Genomic DNA, 15867 nt, shown 5'->3' with positions numbered 1-15867 from the left:
ATATCGAATGTCCAGGGTTTTCGTTGTGCTTAGCCAGAGAAGTAGGGAAGAGTACATCTGATCGCCTTCCCCGAGGCCCAGGTGTGCTGGTTACTGGTGTTCTGCTTTGGATCCATGTATCCGACCAGCATCCGAGCAGTGCCCGGTCCAAGCTGTGTTCGCCACGCCTGCTCATCACAGCCTCTGTACTGTCCTGGGTTCAGGGCCTCATGTTTATTATTGGTAAGCTTGTTTGGTTTGGCCTGTGGTTCCAGCATGACCAAGGACAGGATCTTCAGGTTTGTGTCATTTAAGGTCTCAATTGCAAATGAGAGGCATGTCCACATCAATCTGAAATCCCACGTCGCTGGCGAGTCTCTAGCTGCCCTTGTTGACATCCTCCAGACGTTATTTTTCCACCTCGTATTTTGAGCTCCTGGGAACCTGGTCAGCCTGGGAAGGGCTGTGGTCAGATGGCTCAGTGAGATGTCCCTATCATCCCTGCACTGGTCTCCAGGCTGGTCTCCCTGCCAAGAAGGAAATGTGACACGCCATGCACTGCTTGTTCTGAGGGAACCTGGGAGAGCTCTAGGGGTGTGCCAGTTCCTTCCCTGCCTTCAGCTCCTTTACTCCTGGCTTTGCTCGCCCTGCAGTCTGGCCAGGAATCGAGGTGGGAAGCCGCTGTTGGGTAGAGGTCAGGAGCCAGCCTGCCTGGTGAACTGCCCCCTACTTCAGTATCTCTGACACTTAGGCCAAGTCACTATGCAGGCCACAGTTTCCTCCCAGAGACCTACTTCATTAGGTTATGGAGAAGATGAAACTGGAAAATACTTGTAAACATCTTGCAGATTTCCCGAGACTCCTGAGTGCCTGCGCACAGTAGTTGTCACTGTGACCTGACACCCTCTTAATGGCTAACTAACCCCCTTATCAGCTAGCGTGTATGGAATTCATGGGTCCACCTTCTCCATTTAAGCATCACTCCTGCATGTCTCCAGCACATCTCCTTTTTCACCTTGATTTCTCAAAGACCACTACCTATGGCTTAATCACCTCCCTGGCAAATTCTTCCGAGGACACCAGAAGGTAATTGCCCGGTCGGGTGTCTTAGACTTGTTTGGAGTTGCTGGGTGTTTTCTTGTATCTTCTGGATGGAAGCAAATGTTATTAATTCAAATACAACTTCTAAAGCTCTGGTTTTTTTGGTCTTTGACATACATTATAAACTTAAGGCTTAATGTTTTTTAAATAATTGTTCTAATAGATAATGCAAATACGTGACACAGAAATCAAAAGGATAAAAAGGTATAAAGTTTCCCAGCCCTCTAATGAGGGGAGGGGTTAGTATTGCTTTTTCCTCTGTAGCCACGCTAGTCCTGCAGTTGCCTTGAGCACTTACCAGTATATCTTGGAGGCTGTTTCCTGCAGGCATGAAGAGTGAACAGCCTCTGTCTTTTCAGTGGCTGCGTGGTATTCTGTTAATGACTACAGCTCGTCATTAACCTTGATCTGGTATTTGAGTTGTTTCCAGTCTTTTCTCTTTACACTGAGTGTTGCATGAATGACCTTGAATTACTTGTAACACAGTAATACCAGTTCTCAGGAGGGCATATTTGTGGGATAAATTTATAGAAGCACTACTGCTAAGACAAAGTGTGTATTTTAAAGTTTACTAGATTTCACCAGGTGTTCTCTATAGGAGTTGTATTAATTTATATCGTAATGTGTAAGAGTCAGCAGAGCATGGTCCCAAACTCTTGATCTCTGTGGATCTGGTAAGTTAAGAAAAGGAGGGGAGGGGCATTTTGTAATTTTAATTTGCATTTATATTATGATTAAGACTGAGCATTTCCCCCTATGTTTAAGATCTATTTCTAGCACTGTTTTACTAGCTCTCCCAGTCTCTCGTACTTACTCATACACTTCCATCATCTTTTGCCTATCTGTTATGTATTTAGTTTTCTAACCAGATTTTGTCCAAGAGTCTGGGCAGCTGTGCTATTTTTCTTTTGATTCAGTAACATGTTAATTTATTCCAAGTTCTGCATCCTTTTTACTGAAGTAAAGCCTGCAGATGGAAGAGCATACCTAGTACAAGCAAGCAGCTTGGCGAGTGTTCCAGACCAAGGAGCAGGAAGGTCGTTAGCAACCCCCAGCAGTCCTCCTTGGTGCCCCCTCCCCAAAAGCAGCTACTAGGAGCAGCTAGCTTCCAGCACAGATACGTTTTGCCTTTTTAAAAATTTACTTTATATGTGCATAATGAAATTATATAAACAGTCTATGTTCTAGCTTTCTGCATTGTAAAATTCATCCTGCTATTGTGTTAGCAGTAGATGATTCATTCTCATTGCTCTGTGATGTTGTGTCCGTTGTATTAATGTGCTTCTGTGTATCTGCCCACTCTGCCAGTGCTGGCTGTTTGGCTTGTGTCCACTGCAGCCCTGTTAAGAGTAGCAGTGCCATAGGCAGACATTCTTGTGCATGTCTTGATGAGGAGAATACATGTTTGTGTTTCTTTTGGCTGTATTGGTGGAATATCTGAGCCATAGGGTATATATAAGTTCAGCTTTACTGTTTTCCCAAGTAGTTTCCCCAAATTGCATTCCCACCAGCACTGTATGGAGTTCTGGTTGCTCCACGGCCTCACCAACATTTGATACTGTCTGTCTTCCAGTTTGGCCACTGTGAAAGGTGTATCACACTGGGGCACACCCCCTTCCTAGATGACTGAGGAAGTTGAACAACACCTTTTTGTGTGTCTTATTTTTTTGAAATAACTGTTCAAGTCTTTTGCCCATTTTTATGTTAGTGTGGCTGCCTTTTTCTTACTAATTTCTAAGTTCTTTAGGAGAATTCCAGCAAGTGTCTAAGAACTCAACTGTGTATTGCCCTCCCAGTGCTGCCCCTCAGCATCGTGTGAGAAATGCCCCCACAATGTGCTCTGTTCTTCCTCTGCACCATTCTTTCAGCTTCACTGCCTCTCGTGTCTTTCCAACCTCAAGGTCTGGGATGTGTTTCACTTTCGTGCTACATCATCTTGCTTTAAGTATAGCTCTGCTCTGTCCCTTGGTGCCAAGTCTGTGTATTCTGGTCATGATCCCAGCCGGCTACATCTCTGTAATGTCACTCATTTGTCCTGTCAAGTTAACTTGTAATTTGCGTTTATCACTTGAGTTTGTTTGAGCTTCTTCTTACCTTACAAATTTGCTTGAAAAATATAGAGCATCTTTTGGTCTCCAAAGTCTATTTTTCTGTGTGAAGGCTGGATTTTGTGGGTAGTTCTAACATTTTGCACCATTCCTTCCTTATTTGTAGCAGTTAACAGCCTTGGCCGTGATCCACACAGAGGCACACTCTTATTATTCTGTGGCACATCTCCCCTCTACCTGCCTTCTTTCTGCCCTCGTGTGAACGGGGTGAGCAGCTAGGAGGGAATAACCCAAAGGTCTCATCCAGCGCCTGCTTCTCCTCTGGGTCCTGTCCTGCCCACTCTGTCTCCAATATCCAGGGAACAGAAAGTCCTGTCCAAGACCTCTCTCAGAAACAGCCTCCAGTTTTCCTTTCCTCCTTAGGAGACCCTCCTGCCGTTACTTCTCCCATGTGTGGGCCCCAGGTGGGTGTTAAGGAGCAGGAGCCTCTGCTGGTGCCAGCTGGTGTTTGGGGCACTTCCCCAGGGTTGGAAGGCTCTTGAGGGCCTTGCAAGGAGACCGAGATGAGGGATTTGGGGTCATGACCAGTCCTGGGGCAACTAAGAAATAGGGATTCTGTCTCGAAGGTGGCTTGGTGCAGTCAGAGAGAAGCAGAGATTGATCACAGTTGGTGGGAGTCTTCTGTGATGGGTCTCATGATCTGGAAGGCCAGCTGTCGGCACCAGAATGGCCTCAGAGGATGATGTCCATGTGGACAAGTCATCCTTGGGTCTATGAAATAGATGACACCTTCCCACCAGGCCCAGAGCCTGGAGTAGCACCGAGAGTGATGGTGGCCGGCACTTGCGTGCAAGGGGCTCCCCTCAGCTCTTCGTGTACTGGCTGCCCTAAATCATACACAGTGCTGGGCCGACGTCACCGTCTCAGCCCCAGTGTTGCGATGAGCACCGGGAGGTGTGGCGAGGGCAGGCAGCTGTTGCCGGTGACGCAGCTCGTCAGGGCATCCGGGCGTGTCCTAAACATTGTGTGCTAGGCCCTGTGACGCTCGGTCCCAGTCAGGCTTTTATCATGGCCCCCTTTCCAGAAGAGGAGTGGAGATAGCCTGTCTGTCCATGTTTCCCAGCCAGTCAGTGGCCAGGGGCTTCAGGTCTGGACCTGAGGCTTCTTCGGGCAGGTACAAGTAAGAGTTCTTTATAAGGCTGCAAACCAGGTTCTTGGATGTTCATCTGGTGATCAGGGTTTACTCCCTGTGGGAAATTGCACAGAATTAGCAAATGATGTCATTTATCATTTATTTCATTAACTCACTGTCTTTAAACATAGCACTTTTGTCTATAACTTTCTGTCCATTGGTGCCCAGAATCCACAAAGCTGTTCCAGGAAACGTCCCTCGCTTGGCATGTGGAAGGTGGTTCCCAAAGGCCCATCTTCTCAGATGACATAGCAGAGTTCTGGAATGAGGTGGGCACTTCATCCTGGAAAGGTTGTCATGGGAGTCATAGAAACAAGACCTAAAATAGAATGGGCATAGAAGTCTCATTGTTCTCTTCTGTAACTGTCACGTTGCACAACTCATAATCCCTGTTATGCGAAGTGACGTACATTATCTTTCTGTCACTACATTTATAATGCTGATAAAAATGTTCAAATATTAAAACTCACCCCAAAGTGAATAATAGATAAGTGCTGAGATTTTATAGACAGTTACTGATGAAAATCCCTTAAGCACCAACCCCAGGCCATCAGCAGTCAGCCCTCCCACAGACTGCCCTGCCCACCTCATCCAAGCTTTTGCCCCCCTTGTGTTTGCGGCCCCTGTCAGTGTCCGGAATTGTTTCCTTGTCTGTCTGTCTCTGCCCAGTGTAAGTTCCGTGTGAGCAGGAACGTTGCCTGTCATGTTCTTGGAATCCCAGGCCTAAGGCAGGCACTCAGCACGTGTTTGCTGGGCCCGTGGGTGTTAGGAGTGCCAGGATACAGGCTGTTTGCTGGGCTGAGCGTGAAGGAGAGCTGCTGCCGCCTCCCACCCTCCCACCCAGCTTCTCCAGGGCTGTTTTCTCTGTCTTTCAGTCTCCCATCCTTTACCTCCTTCTACACCCAGTCTGGCTCCTATGCGTGGTTACCCTGGTTACCCTGCTTATGTGGAAGAATGAGTGGTGCCATGCATTTGCGATTATCCTTTCCTGTGATCAGCTTTGTAGGTAGTTTATGGAAATTGTAAGAGATAATCTGTAAAACACTGTTTCTAAATCTTCTGTTCAAGAAACATGATCGTTTAATAAGTTAAATTGGGTGTTCCTAATATAAAGTAAAGAAAGCCATAAGAGGGGCAAAATTCCCAAAGTTAAATAACATGTTTTATTGGTGAAGCCGTGGGGAGCCAGGCATTTTCCTAACACTGCTGCTGGGAGCGTGACGTGGTACAAGCCCTGTGGAGGAGAATTTGGCCGCAGGCAGCAAAATTACACATGCATTCAGTCTTTGTCAGCGCAGCTCTACCTGTAGGAATTCATCCCCCGAATGCCCTGGTAGAAATATGAAAAGATCAGTGTAAAGGCTACTATTGCAGTTTTCCTACTTGAAATAGGAAGGGATTTCCAACAGCATCAAATTCTGTTACTACGGAACTGGTGGGAAAGGCTCCGGAGCTTCTGTTCGGTCGAGCTGTGTGCGGCCGTGTGTCGGAAAGGAGCCGAGGCGAGGGGGAAAAACGAGAAGCAGCAGAGGTGGAGAAAAGTATGGGCCGTGTGCTAGGGTTTTAAAAGGGGGGAATATGAGGACATACATGTGTGTGCAAATATCATAAGTGGAAAGATAAACCATGCTTTTACTGATGTATTTTAAAGCTGCCCGTGGGGAAGGGAGGGAACCAGGATGGGAGGGGGTCAGTTGTAAAAGCTAGGCTTTTGACTGAACGTTATTTTGTAAATTTGACTTTGGAACCATGTTCCAAACCAGATTTACAAACCAGGAATCATTATAAAACTAAATTAAATAAAAGATTGGTTTTTAAAAATTTTGACAAGACATTGTCAAATTTTTCTCAAAAAAATTTATACCCTGTTTAGCCTCTATCAGTACTTGAGAACTCTTTCCTCCCATTTTTTCCCCATAGATCTTTGCCAGTGACAGATTGTCATCTTTTAAGACATTGCCAATCTCCTAGTGAGAACTAGTCAGCTGTGTTCCCCAGAGGCTAGAGAGGTTAAACATCTTCTATTCATTCTTAGTCATTTTGTATTTCTTCTGTGAATTCAAGTTCATTGAAAATGCAAGTTCCTTTTTTCTTTAAGAAAAACATTTTCTGTTGATTTATAAGAAGTCTTTATGTGTTTTGAATAGAATTTTCATTTGTTATTACCAGGTTCATGACCTTGTTTCCAGTCAAATGATTCAGCCCTGAGTGTAGTAACTGGTTGTTACTCTGTTGTTTATTAAAAGATTTTGTACAAGAATATTTATGTTTAATACATTTGACTTGCTCATATTATTCCCAGCGTTATGTGGACCAGACTCTTTCCCTAAACTGTTCAAGTGCTGGACCTCAATTTGTGAGCTCTTTGGAGCTATAGCAACTGTGTCTTTTAAAAAAATTTCCCGTGGCTTATTACCATGTCTTAGTAGTAAGTAGTTGGTAAATGTCCACTTAAGTTGATTTTTGGTGAATGTTGAAACTAAATGTGATTGTCTTTGGTTTGAGATTTTTCTTGTTTTTTAGTGACCCATGATAATCATTTTTATGTTGTATTTGATTGACTATCTGAATGAAACATTTTTCATTAAAAAAATGTACAACGACAGTCAGTTTTTAAAAAGTTTTTATGCTATAAAACTTAGTATTTGTCTGTTGTTCATGTCCTGTACATTTGTTTCTTTCTCTAGGTCATCACTCCGTGTAGGAAACTCATCCTGTGTGCTGATAACAGAAAAGAAATGGAAGATTGGATTGCAGCCCTGAGGACGGTCCAGAACCGGGAGCACTTTGAGGTTAAGGGAGGAATACACCCGCCCCGTTGCCCTCTCCTTAGCATCCTGCCATCCACGTATCTCCATGCATGGACCATACAGTCCTGCAACTCACTTTCTCAGCGTGTTCCTTATAAAATAAGGCTTCTTGCCCCTCCTTTTGGCTGACCCACCAGACGGTGACCCAGCCCTCCTCGTTGAAGCATTTCAGAGGAACACCTTATCGTCGCCATCTGTATTTTCCCCTTCCAGCCCACCCAGTACAGCATGGACCATTTCTCAGGGATGCACAATTGGTACGCCTGTTCCCACGCGAGGCCGACCTACTGCAACGTGTGTCGCGAGGCTCTTTCTGGGGTCACATCCCACGGACTGTCCTGTGAAGGTACGAGTGATGTGTTACCTGCTGGGAGAGGCAGCCTGAGGTTGGACCCAGCAAAGCCTTACAAATCCAAACATTGTCGCCCCAGGTCACTCAGGACTAAGGTGATTTCTGTGACTCCATGCTTTTTTATTTTACCTACTGAGGAGTCCCTGATAAATCTTTTCTTATAGTAATGGACCAAAATAATAAAAAGGAGGGTAATAAGGAGACATGAAGAGGAAATATAGAGGACACGGAGGGTAAAGATATTAAAAATATCTCTCAGCCCCAGTATAGTTATGCCAGCTCTCTGGGTGAATCAGGTTGTGGATAAATGTATTAAAAATTGTCTTCCAAATCTAGAGGGCAGGGTTAACAGTGTTTGGGCAAGAGTAGAGATAAGCTGACTGTGCTCCAGCCGACCCCGGACAGTTCCCACCTGCCGCCTGGGTTTGTACAACCTGTAAAGTTAAGAATGGTTTTTACATTTTTAAGTGGTTGAAGAAAGTTAAAAGAAGAACATTGATTTGTGACACAGACAATCACATGAAATTCAAATGTCAGTGCCGGCGCATGAGCATCGTCCATGGTGGCCCTTGTGTTGGGGGCAGAGTTGAGGAGTTGGGGCAGAGACCATGCATAGTCCACGAAAAACCCACACTGGTTCCTATCTGGCCATTTCCAGAAAGTCTGCCAACTCATGGGTGTACCAGGTGCCTAGACTCTCTGGGGTCAGTCTGCGCACACCCTGGCAGTTTAGGTTATAGCATGGATTGTTCCCAACCTTCCTGGCCAACCAGGGCGGTTCACACGGGGCCACCTCCTTAAGCCGGAGGCACCTGGCATGATCTAGGCTTGAAGGGTCACGTGGTCACGTGTTCATTCTCCCACAGTGTGCAAATTTAAGGCCCACAAACGGTGTGCTGTGCGTGCAACCAACAACTGCAAGTGGACCACGCTGGCCTCTATCGGGAAAGACATCATCGAGGACGAGGACGGGGTACGCTTTAGGGAAAACTCCCCACAGGCCCCCGGGGGGCTGCTGAGCCCGTGTGCCCCGCTGGCCTGTGCTCGGTGCTCTTCTGCACAGGAATGCGTTTGAGTTGCTCCTGCCGTGTGTTTGGGGGCTCTGTCCGGCCTGCTGCCGGAGCTCTGCGCGGTGAGTCATGCTGTGCCTGGCGCAGGAGCAGTGGTGCGGACAGTGCTTTGTCTGTGGCACAGACCCTGCCCTCCCTCTGCTTGCAACAACAAGAACGTCTTGGCTGAGTTTATTTTGGCACATTGGCCCAAGGGCTTCCTCGCCTCGGTGCCGGGCTCCTGGGTGGCCCTCGAGTATGTCTCTTCCTGGTCTGCAGATCGCCATGCCTCACCAGTGGCTGGAGGGAAACCTGCCTGTGAGCGCCAAGTGCACAGTGTGTGATAAGACGTGTGGCAGCGTCCTGCGCCTGCAGGACTGGCGCTGCCTCTGGTGCAAGGCCATGGTGAGTGAGCGCGCAGCCTCCAGGCTGCACGTGGTGCACTCTGGCCCTCTCCTGAGTCCTGGCAAATTCCCTGATGGGAACAGCAGGTCAGCCTGACTCCGAAAGTGCCTCCTCCTCCTGCAGCTGCAGGGCTGGGAGAGTTGTGCGTCCAGCATGCTGGTGACCTCTTGTGACATGCGTATACTGGTTTCAGGTGCACACGTCATGCAAGGATTCCTTACTGACCAAGTGCCCACTGGGACTGTGTAAAGTGTCAGTCATCCCTCCCACTGCGCTCAACAGCATTGATTCTGATGGTGGGTACCCTGCGCTCTCCTCTGGCCATTTCCTCCTGCCTCCTCCATGCATTCTCCCCTCCCCACTTGAGAGTTGGTTATATTGGTTATTTTGAGTCAGGCCAGTCTCCCCAAGGGGTGGGAGGGGCAGGAGTTATGCACAAAAGTGGTAAATGGTGTTCCTGATGGCCCTTGGGCACACTTCGTGGCCAGGACTTTACTGGATCCACTTGACCATTAATGGAACGAGTCGGTCTTCTCTGCCTTTGATGTGAGCTGTTGAGGTTGTGCCTCTCCGTCATCGAGGCTCCGCCTCGGAGCAGGTACTGGTTAGCACGGCCTTCCATACCTGCTCTCGCCTGTCCAGATGGTGTATGATGAGGTATGTTAACGGGTGTTAGGGGGCAGGCAGGAAACGGGCTACAGGTCTCCAAGGACATCAGCTCTTCCAGATGGAGAGCAAGAGGGAGAGACGGAGCAGCGAGGCACATGGTCTTCTGAAATTTAGAATCCTTGCAAACAGAAGGTCCGGCTGGATGTCCCTCCCTCCCCGGTGAGGAAGGCAATGTGAAGATGGGTTTCCCAGTCTCTCGCTGGTGGCTGGGCGTGTGCATGTGAGGCACGGGACTCGTGCGGGTGCCTCTTTGCTCAGGAGTGACAGCACCCCTGGTGTCCTTCCTGGCCTTCATGTTCCTTCTGGCCTTTTCTGTCCTCACTGTCCAGGCTTCTGGAAGGCCACATGCCCGCCGTCCTGCACCAGCCCGCTGTTGGTCTTCGTCAACTCAAAAAGTGGCGACAACCAGGGAGTGAAGTTCCTCAGAAGGTTCAAACAGCTGCTGAACCCTGCCCAGGTCTTCGACCTCATGAATGGAGGACCACACCTTGGGTGGGAAGCTTGGAAAATATATCTTCCTTAGAGTTTAAAAAATTTTGAAGACACTACATGCTTATTAAAAAAAGACTCAGATACAGACATTTAAAGTAGGAAATAGAAGATGTCTTTCTTCAGCCATCCCCTCCCCAAATGCCACTTGCAGAAGTACCCACTCTTAGTAAAAGTTGTGTGTCCCTCTGACTTTCAAACATGTGTTTCAGTTGTATCTGTGCACACGTGTGCTTTCAAGCCAAGTTGCCTACTGACGTGCTGTCGTGTGGCATGTGACCGTGTGGGGTGTTCGGATGTCAGCAGTTACAGATCTGCCTCATTTCTTTTTCATCCTCCGCTTGGTGCGGAGGAGGAAGGTTTTCTCCAGTAAGGCCAAAGGGAGAGTCTTCACCTGGGGAGGGTGCAAGAGGTGGCTTGGCTTGGGGGCGTGCTGACACATGCCCAATGACACAGGAGGAAGCAGCAGCGGAAGGGTGCCTTCTGCCCACTAGCTGGAGACTGGAGGTGTGCTCCTCCTGGCTGGGGACATTGTATAGGTCTGCAGAAAACATTTGTTCTGTAAATTCTGCCCAATAACTAACTCCTTACTTGCTTGGAAACACCAGTTCAAGGCAGAGGCTCTAAGAGCCCACCTAGCATGTGAGGGAGATTGTCCAGGATGTTTGAGTGGACCGTGCGTGCAGACCTGCTCTGTGGTGTGTTGTTCTGGAGCCAGAACGCCTGGCAGGGAGGAGTGGGCACACCGGCCACCAGGGGGCCACAGTCCGTGTCCCCACTGGCCGGGGTGCTGTTGGAGGAAAGTCTTACACAGCGACTCCAGAACCCGTTTCCTCATGGCAGCCCTCAGCACGTTCTGCAGGTGGGCTTGCTAAGTGAATCAGGCACGCAGGTGCACACTCACTGGCTGACAGAAGGATCATTTTAGTTAAACGCTGGGGCAGCAGGGGGACCACACGGCCCTGGTGGCGATGCAGCAAAGGCCAGGCATTCCTCAGCATGGCAGCAGGGCGCCAACAACTGCCATGGAGTGGTGCTGGGCAGGCCAGGCAGCACTTGAAAAGAGGCAAGGGTAGATTCCGAGTGCGTGCAGATCCCCCACTTCGCAGTAGGGGTTCAGTGTGAATCTGGGCGACTGGTGAAGCCCTGCGGAGGTGCAGTGGAAGTTGGGCTAGTAAGTTCCTGTTTCAGGGAAGCAGCCTCAATCTCATAGCAAAACTGAGAGACAGTCCTTTGTTTTCGGATTCCCGGCCTGATGTATCACCTGTGCTGCAGAGAGCAGGAGGCCTAGAGAGGCCAGTGCTCTCAGGGGCCCGCGTGGCCGTGTCCCTCGTGACCTGAGTGCTGGGTGCAGCTCTGTCGCTTGAGAACCTCACCTGTTTATGCCCCGCGTCTTGTGCCCTGCCGCTCATTCCTCTGTCCTCTGAGGCCTCCCTCTGGCTCAGACTCTGCTAGCGGCAGGCCCAAGGAGCTGGGCCCCTGCCTGCAGGGTGTGCGGCTCACAGAGGGACAGCCAGGGTTCCGGGACAGGGTGCAGGTCCTCTGGGAGCCCGGTGAGGGGGCAGGGAAGCCAACTGGGGGTCTCAGTTTTGTCTCCTGGCCCAGCACGTGAAGTGAGAGTTAGTTAGCATTTTGGTGGCTGAGAGCGAGGTGGGGGCCTTCTCGGCAGAGGCTGCTGCATGTGCGGAGGCGAGGACGCAGCGGGGCAGAGGAGCTGGGGCAGGGTGACCGCTGCCGGCCGGGGAGGAACCCTTCCTGGAAAAGAGCGGCAACTTCTAAAGCTAGATGCCCGCTGAGACCTGTTGTGGGAAGATGGTGCAGATAGCATAGAATGGAGGTGTCCCGAGGAGACTATAGTAGGTAGGAGGCTCGTGTAGTGATTGCAAGGGAACTGATGGTGCTCTGCGCTCGGAGGAAGGAAACCTAGGCTGCGGAGGCACCCATGGGACACCTGGGTGGTGTGATCTGGTAGACAGGTGCAAGGGTTGTCCTTCAGGAAAGCCTGGAGGCTATTGTTTGGGTCCCTCGGGGTCATCGGTACCTGTGTAGTCCCTAAGTCCAAAATGTAGATAAGGCCACTGAGGAGTAAGCAGAAGGCTGCAGGGTGTCTTGAGGGGTCACTGTGTGGAGGGGGCAAGGTGACCAAGAAGGTCAGAGGCAGGAGGTGGAGGTGCAGTTTAGAGGGGAGCAGGGTGGGTCACGTTGCCTGGGGGATGGCGTGGCCTAGAGGCACCGGGAAGTGTGGACAGAGTCCTGTAGCTGGGGGCTCTGAGCGAAGTGAGCAGTGCTGGCAGGATGCAGGTGGGAGGCCATTGCTCTCAGGTGCCCGGCGGCCCCCTGGTTGCCCAGCAGGCTGAGAGCGTCCCTGGGCCCAAGCCTCCAAGAGACTTATGCACAGAAGGGGACAGAAGGGCAGCTGTGAGCAGTGCGGACAGGCCTCTTAGCCGAGGACTAACTGGTCACCATCTGTCCATTAGAATATACCACGTTTCATTGATGCTCCCTTTTCTCTGCAGCTTACGCTTATTCCAGAAGTTCGATACATTCCGGATTCTGGTTTGTGGTGGGGATGGCAGTGTCGGCTGGGTCCTCTCTGAAATCGACAGCCTCAGTCTTCACAAACAGGTACATGGATGTGGAGGGGCCAGCTTGGGGAAGCGATGCCCCAGTTAGAGGCCGAGCCATTGGGAGAAGTGTCTTGGCACAGTGAGGGTCTCTGGGGAAGAGCAGGTATCTCCGTGGCATAGTGGGGCCTGGGACTCGGCTGCAGTACAGGCCTGGGAGCTTCAGAGCAGGAAGGGAGTCTCAGAAAGACCATTCCAGTCCCTGAATGTCCCAGCGGCAGCAAGCCTGGGTGGGCTGCTGTCACGCCAGCTCTGGGCCGTGATCAAATCTGCCTGTGCCTCTGCTTGTGAGGAGGAGACAGAGGTAGACCCGCCCCTCAGGTTAGAGTTAGGATGCATTGGAAGTAGTGGTCTTTTGTATTAAATTTAAAAATAGATTTTCATGATTATTAAAAAAAAAAAAGTTCATTGATGTTTCCATGTCCTGCACCACTGCTGACATTGCAGGGACTACCTTTGAGGACTCTCCATCAGCATTTATGTAGTACGATGCGAAACGCAGTTGTGATCTCAGCACACCCACATCGCCACTGTGCTTTGCGATCAGTCTGTGGCAGGTACCTGGTGGTGCCGTCAGTAAATGATCTGTGGGATGGTTTTCCACTGGGCAGAGCTGTGCCAGCGCTGGGCTAGCTGACCTCCCCCCATTGATGGAGGCTTAGTACTTCACGGAGGCAACTCTGGTGAAAACCACATACACACTTTCCCAATTAACATTCTCTTTTGAGGGCTCCAGGTTTGAATCTCTGTATGTGCCGCAAACTATTTGGGGCTGTCCTAATTTACATTCCTGATGCCACATAAAACTGTCCTTTCCCATACACTGGCCATTGTTCATCTTTTTAGTTTTTGCCCAACAGAGTAGACAAAAATGTTTTATTTTTATTTCTTGAGTACTGTGAAGTCAAGCATTTCAGTTAACTTTGAATTTTTAAATGAGTCATGTGTTGATGTTTTTTGCCTAGTTTTCTACGGGGGTATTTACCTTTTTAAAAAAATTGATCTCTGGTATCATTTCTATATTAGGGATAAAGTGCCTTGTTGGTCATATTTTTTCTAGTTGGTCAGTTGCTTTCAACATACCTTTTAAAAAATCTTCTACCTGACTTGAGCATGTATTGTTTCAGAGACTTAACATTCTTTCCCCACTCTTAGTGTTGGTGGTCTTTGTAGGTTGGGCAGACTTTTCGTTGTCAGTATTTAGTCCTGGGCACAGGCCTGAAGTCGGAAAGTAGGCTGTCTGAGCCCCCCAGGTGACCACTGGCCTCCTCCAGGCGGCCTGCTCAGGCAGGAGAACGCTGCCCCCTAGAGGTGGAATGACAGCAGTATGCTTGGTCCCGTGTTCCGTTGCGTTGGCTTCCAGATGACTTACAAGTTCCCTGTGACCAGTCAGGAAGACAGGGCCACCATGCCGTTTGTCTTCATCCCTGCAAACGAGTTCAGCAAGCGTTCATCTCCTTTGGCTTCCCTGTAACCACCCCCTTCAGTGCTTCTCCTCTTCCTGGCCGCCACTCCCTGCCCCCGGGTGCCTGCAGTGCCTCCAGCCTGGCATTTCCAGCCCTGAGCCCCCACTCAGTGCCACCAATCCCCAGTCCCTTCGCATCTGAAACACCACCCCCCGGACGTCTAAGCTGGAGGTGTGAGGAGTCTGATTCTTCCCTCGCGCCCCCTCTTCATTTCTAGTTAATCACGGAGGCCCAGTGCTGCCCCCCAGAGTGCCCAGGCCACCCTGTGTGCCGCTGGCCCTGGGCCTCTGTCCGTCCACTGCCCTGAGGGGCCCTCCCACAGCAGTCAGGCTCACGCACCTGCCCTGCCGAGTGTCCCTTGGCCGCCCCTTGGCTCGAGGATGAAGGCCAGTGTGGCTGCTGCTTTGTCCTCTGCTTCTGTGACTGCCTCTCCACTCCCTCTGCCTCCTGACCGACCTCTGACTAGGCAGGGCGCCGCCTCTCCGCCGGGCACCCCCGTGCCTGCACGTAGTGCGCTGTCTGCCCCTTCCTCGTCAAGGCTCTGCCTGGTGTGCCTGCTCATGCCTGCTGCCTGTCCTCATCCTCGAAGAGGCAGACCTCCCCTCCAGCTTGCTCTCCCCAACCGGGCAGCAGGACCTCCCGCGTGGCTGGGGTGGGTGACCGTGTGCTGTGCCATGCTTGGGGAGGGCCTCTGACCTGCCTGCACACTGCATGTCAGATTGCAGGGGCAGAGCTCTTGGGCAGCCAGTGTCCAGGGAGTGTCCCATGGCCTGGCGGGCTTCCATGGGGGGCTCAGGTGGGAATTCCAGGTGGAGGGGATGCAGTGCTTGGCATCTCTCTGGGAGTGGCAGGTGGAGGGGTGTAGGTTGAGCCCCGGGGCCTGCTCGGGTCTGGCGGCCTGACTGTGGAGGTCCTACACCTGGTTTTGGTAGGATCTAGAAACCACTGAAGATGTGTTTAGTGGCATGAAATGCTAGTGGTGTTTTCAGAGGATGAACCTGGCATTAATGAGTAAGACGCTGTGGGTGAAGAGAGGTGTGGGGAGGCATAGAATGGTCCACTCTAGGGGCTCAGATACCCAGCAGGAGGTACAGGACCGTGTCCATAGCAGTGAAAATGAGAAGGAGGGGGAATTTGGAAATGACCAGGGAGGTCCTAGAGGATTCAATTGTCAAGATGTGGCAACAGATGAGAAAGGTGCCTGTGGGAGAGATGGGGCTTACAAGACTCTGGAATCTTCTACGGGATTCAAAGGACCGTCTGTCTGATGTAGCGGGCTGTGCTCAGAACGTAGCCGCCCCGCCGCTGGAGGTTGGCCTGCGCACTGGGTTTAGCCTCCGATGCAGGTGAAAAGGAGGGCGTCTAATGCTGTGTCTGCCCCGCTGTGTTCCCAGTGTCAGCTGGGCGTGCTGCCCCTCGGCACGGGGAATGACCTGGCTCGCGTGCTCGGCTGGGGCTCAGCCTGTGACGACGACGCCCAGCTCCCACAGATCCTGGAGAAGCTGGAAAGAGCCGGCACCAAGATGCTGGACCGGTGAGCGGGGCAGTGCCCAGGGCTGCGCAGCGGCGGCTGCTCAGACAGGCCGCCCTGGCCGGTACTTAACTGGGGCCCCAAAGACCTTAGGCCCTCTGCAGTTACTCATGAATATTGGACCTGAGCAGGAATGCTTCCTTTGAGGTATC

At 50.7% G+C, this 15867-nt stretch overlaps 1 protein-coding gene across 6 annotated transcripts in view; it reads left to right on the top strand.

The window, feature by feature from the left end:
• The window catches only part of DGKD (diacylglycerol kinase delta), a 105620-nt gene that overhangs the window by 63303 nt on the left and 26450 nt on the right, over nucleotides 1-15867 (top strand). For 3 of the 6 annotated variants that reach the window (XM_073217964.1, XM_036997705.2, XM_073217966.1), the window contains 8 exons: nucleotides 7008-7112; nucleotides 7344-7476; nucleotides 8349-8455; nucleotides 8811-8936; nucleotides 9130-9232; nucleotides 9935-10097; nucleotides 12611-12719; nucleotides 15579-15718. In XM_073217964.1, coding sequence (XP_073074065.1) covers nucleotides 7008-7112; nucleotides 7344-7476; nucleotides 8349-8455; nucleotides 8811-8936; nucleotides 9130-9232; nucleotides 9935-10097; nucleotides 12611-12719; nucleotides 15579-15718 — 986 coding nt within the window. Of the gene's footprint in view, nucleotides 1-1040; nucleotides 1066-6602; nucleotides 6760-7007; nucleotides 7113-7343; nucleotides 7477-8348; nucleotides 8456-8810; nucleotides 8937-9129; nucleotides 9233-9934; nucleotides 10098-12610; nucleotides 12720-15578; nucleotides 15719-15867 lie in introns of those variants that run through there. The other 3 variants (XM_073217968.1, XM_073217965.1, XM_073217967.1) reach the window with 3 other exon arrangements.

The sequence above is a fragment of the Manis javanica genome, chromosome 12 (assembly GCF_040802235.1).
Source record: "Manis javanica isolate MJ-LG chromosome 12, MJ_LKY, whole genome shotgun sequence".
NCBI classification, from domain to species: Eukaryota; Metazoa; Chordata; class Mammalia; order Pholidota; family Manidae; genus Manis; species Manis javanica.
This window is presented reverse-complemented; position numbering and strand designations above follow the sequence as displayed.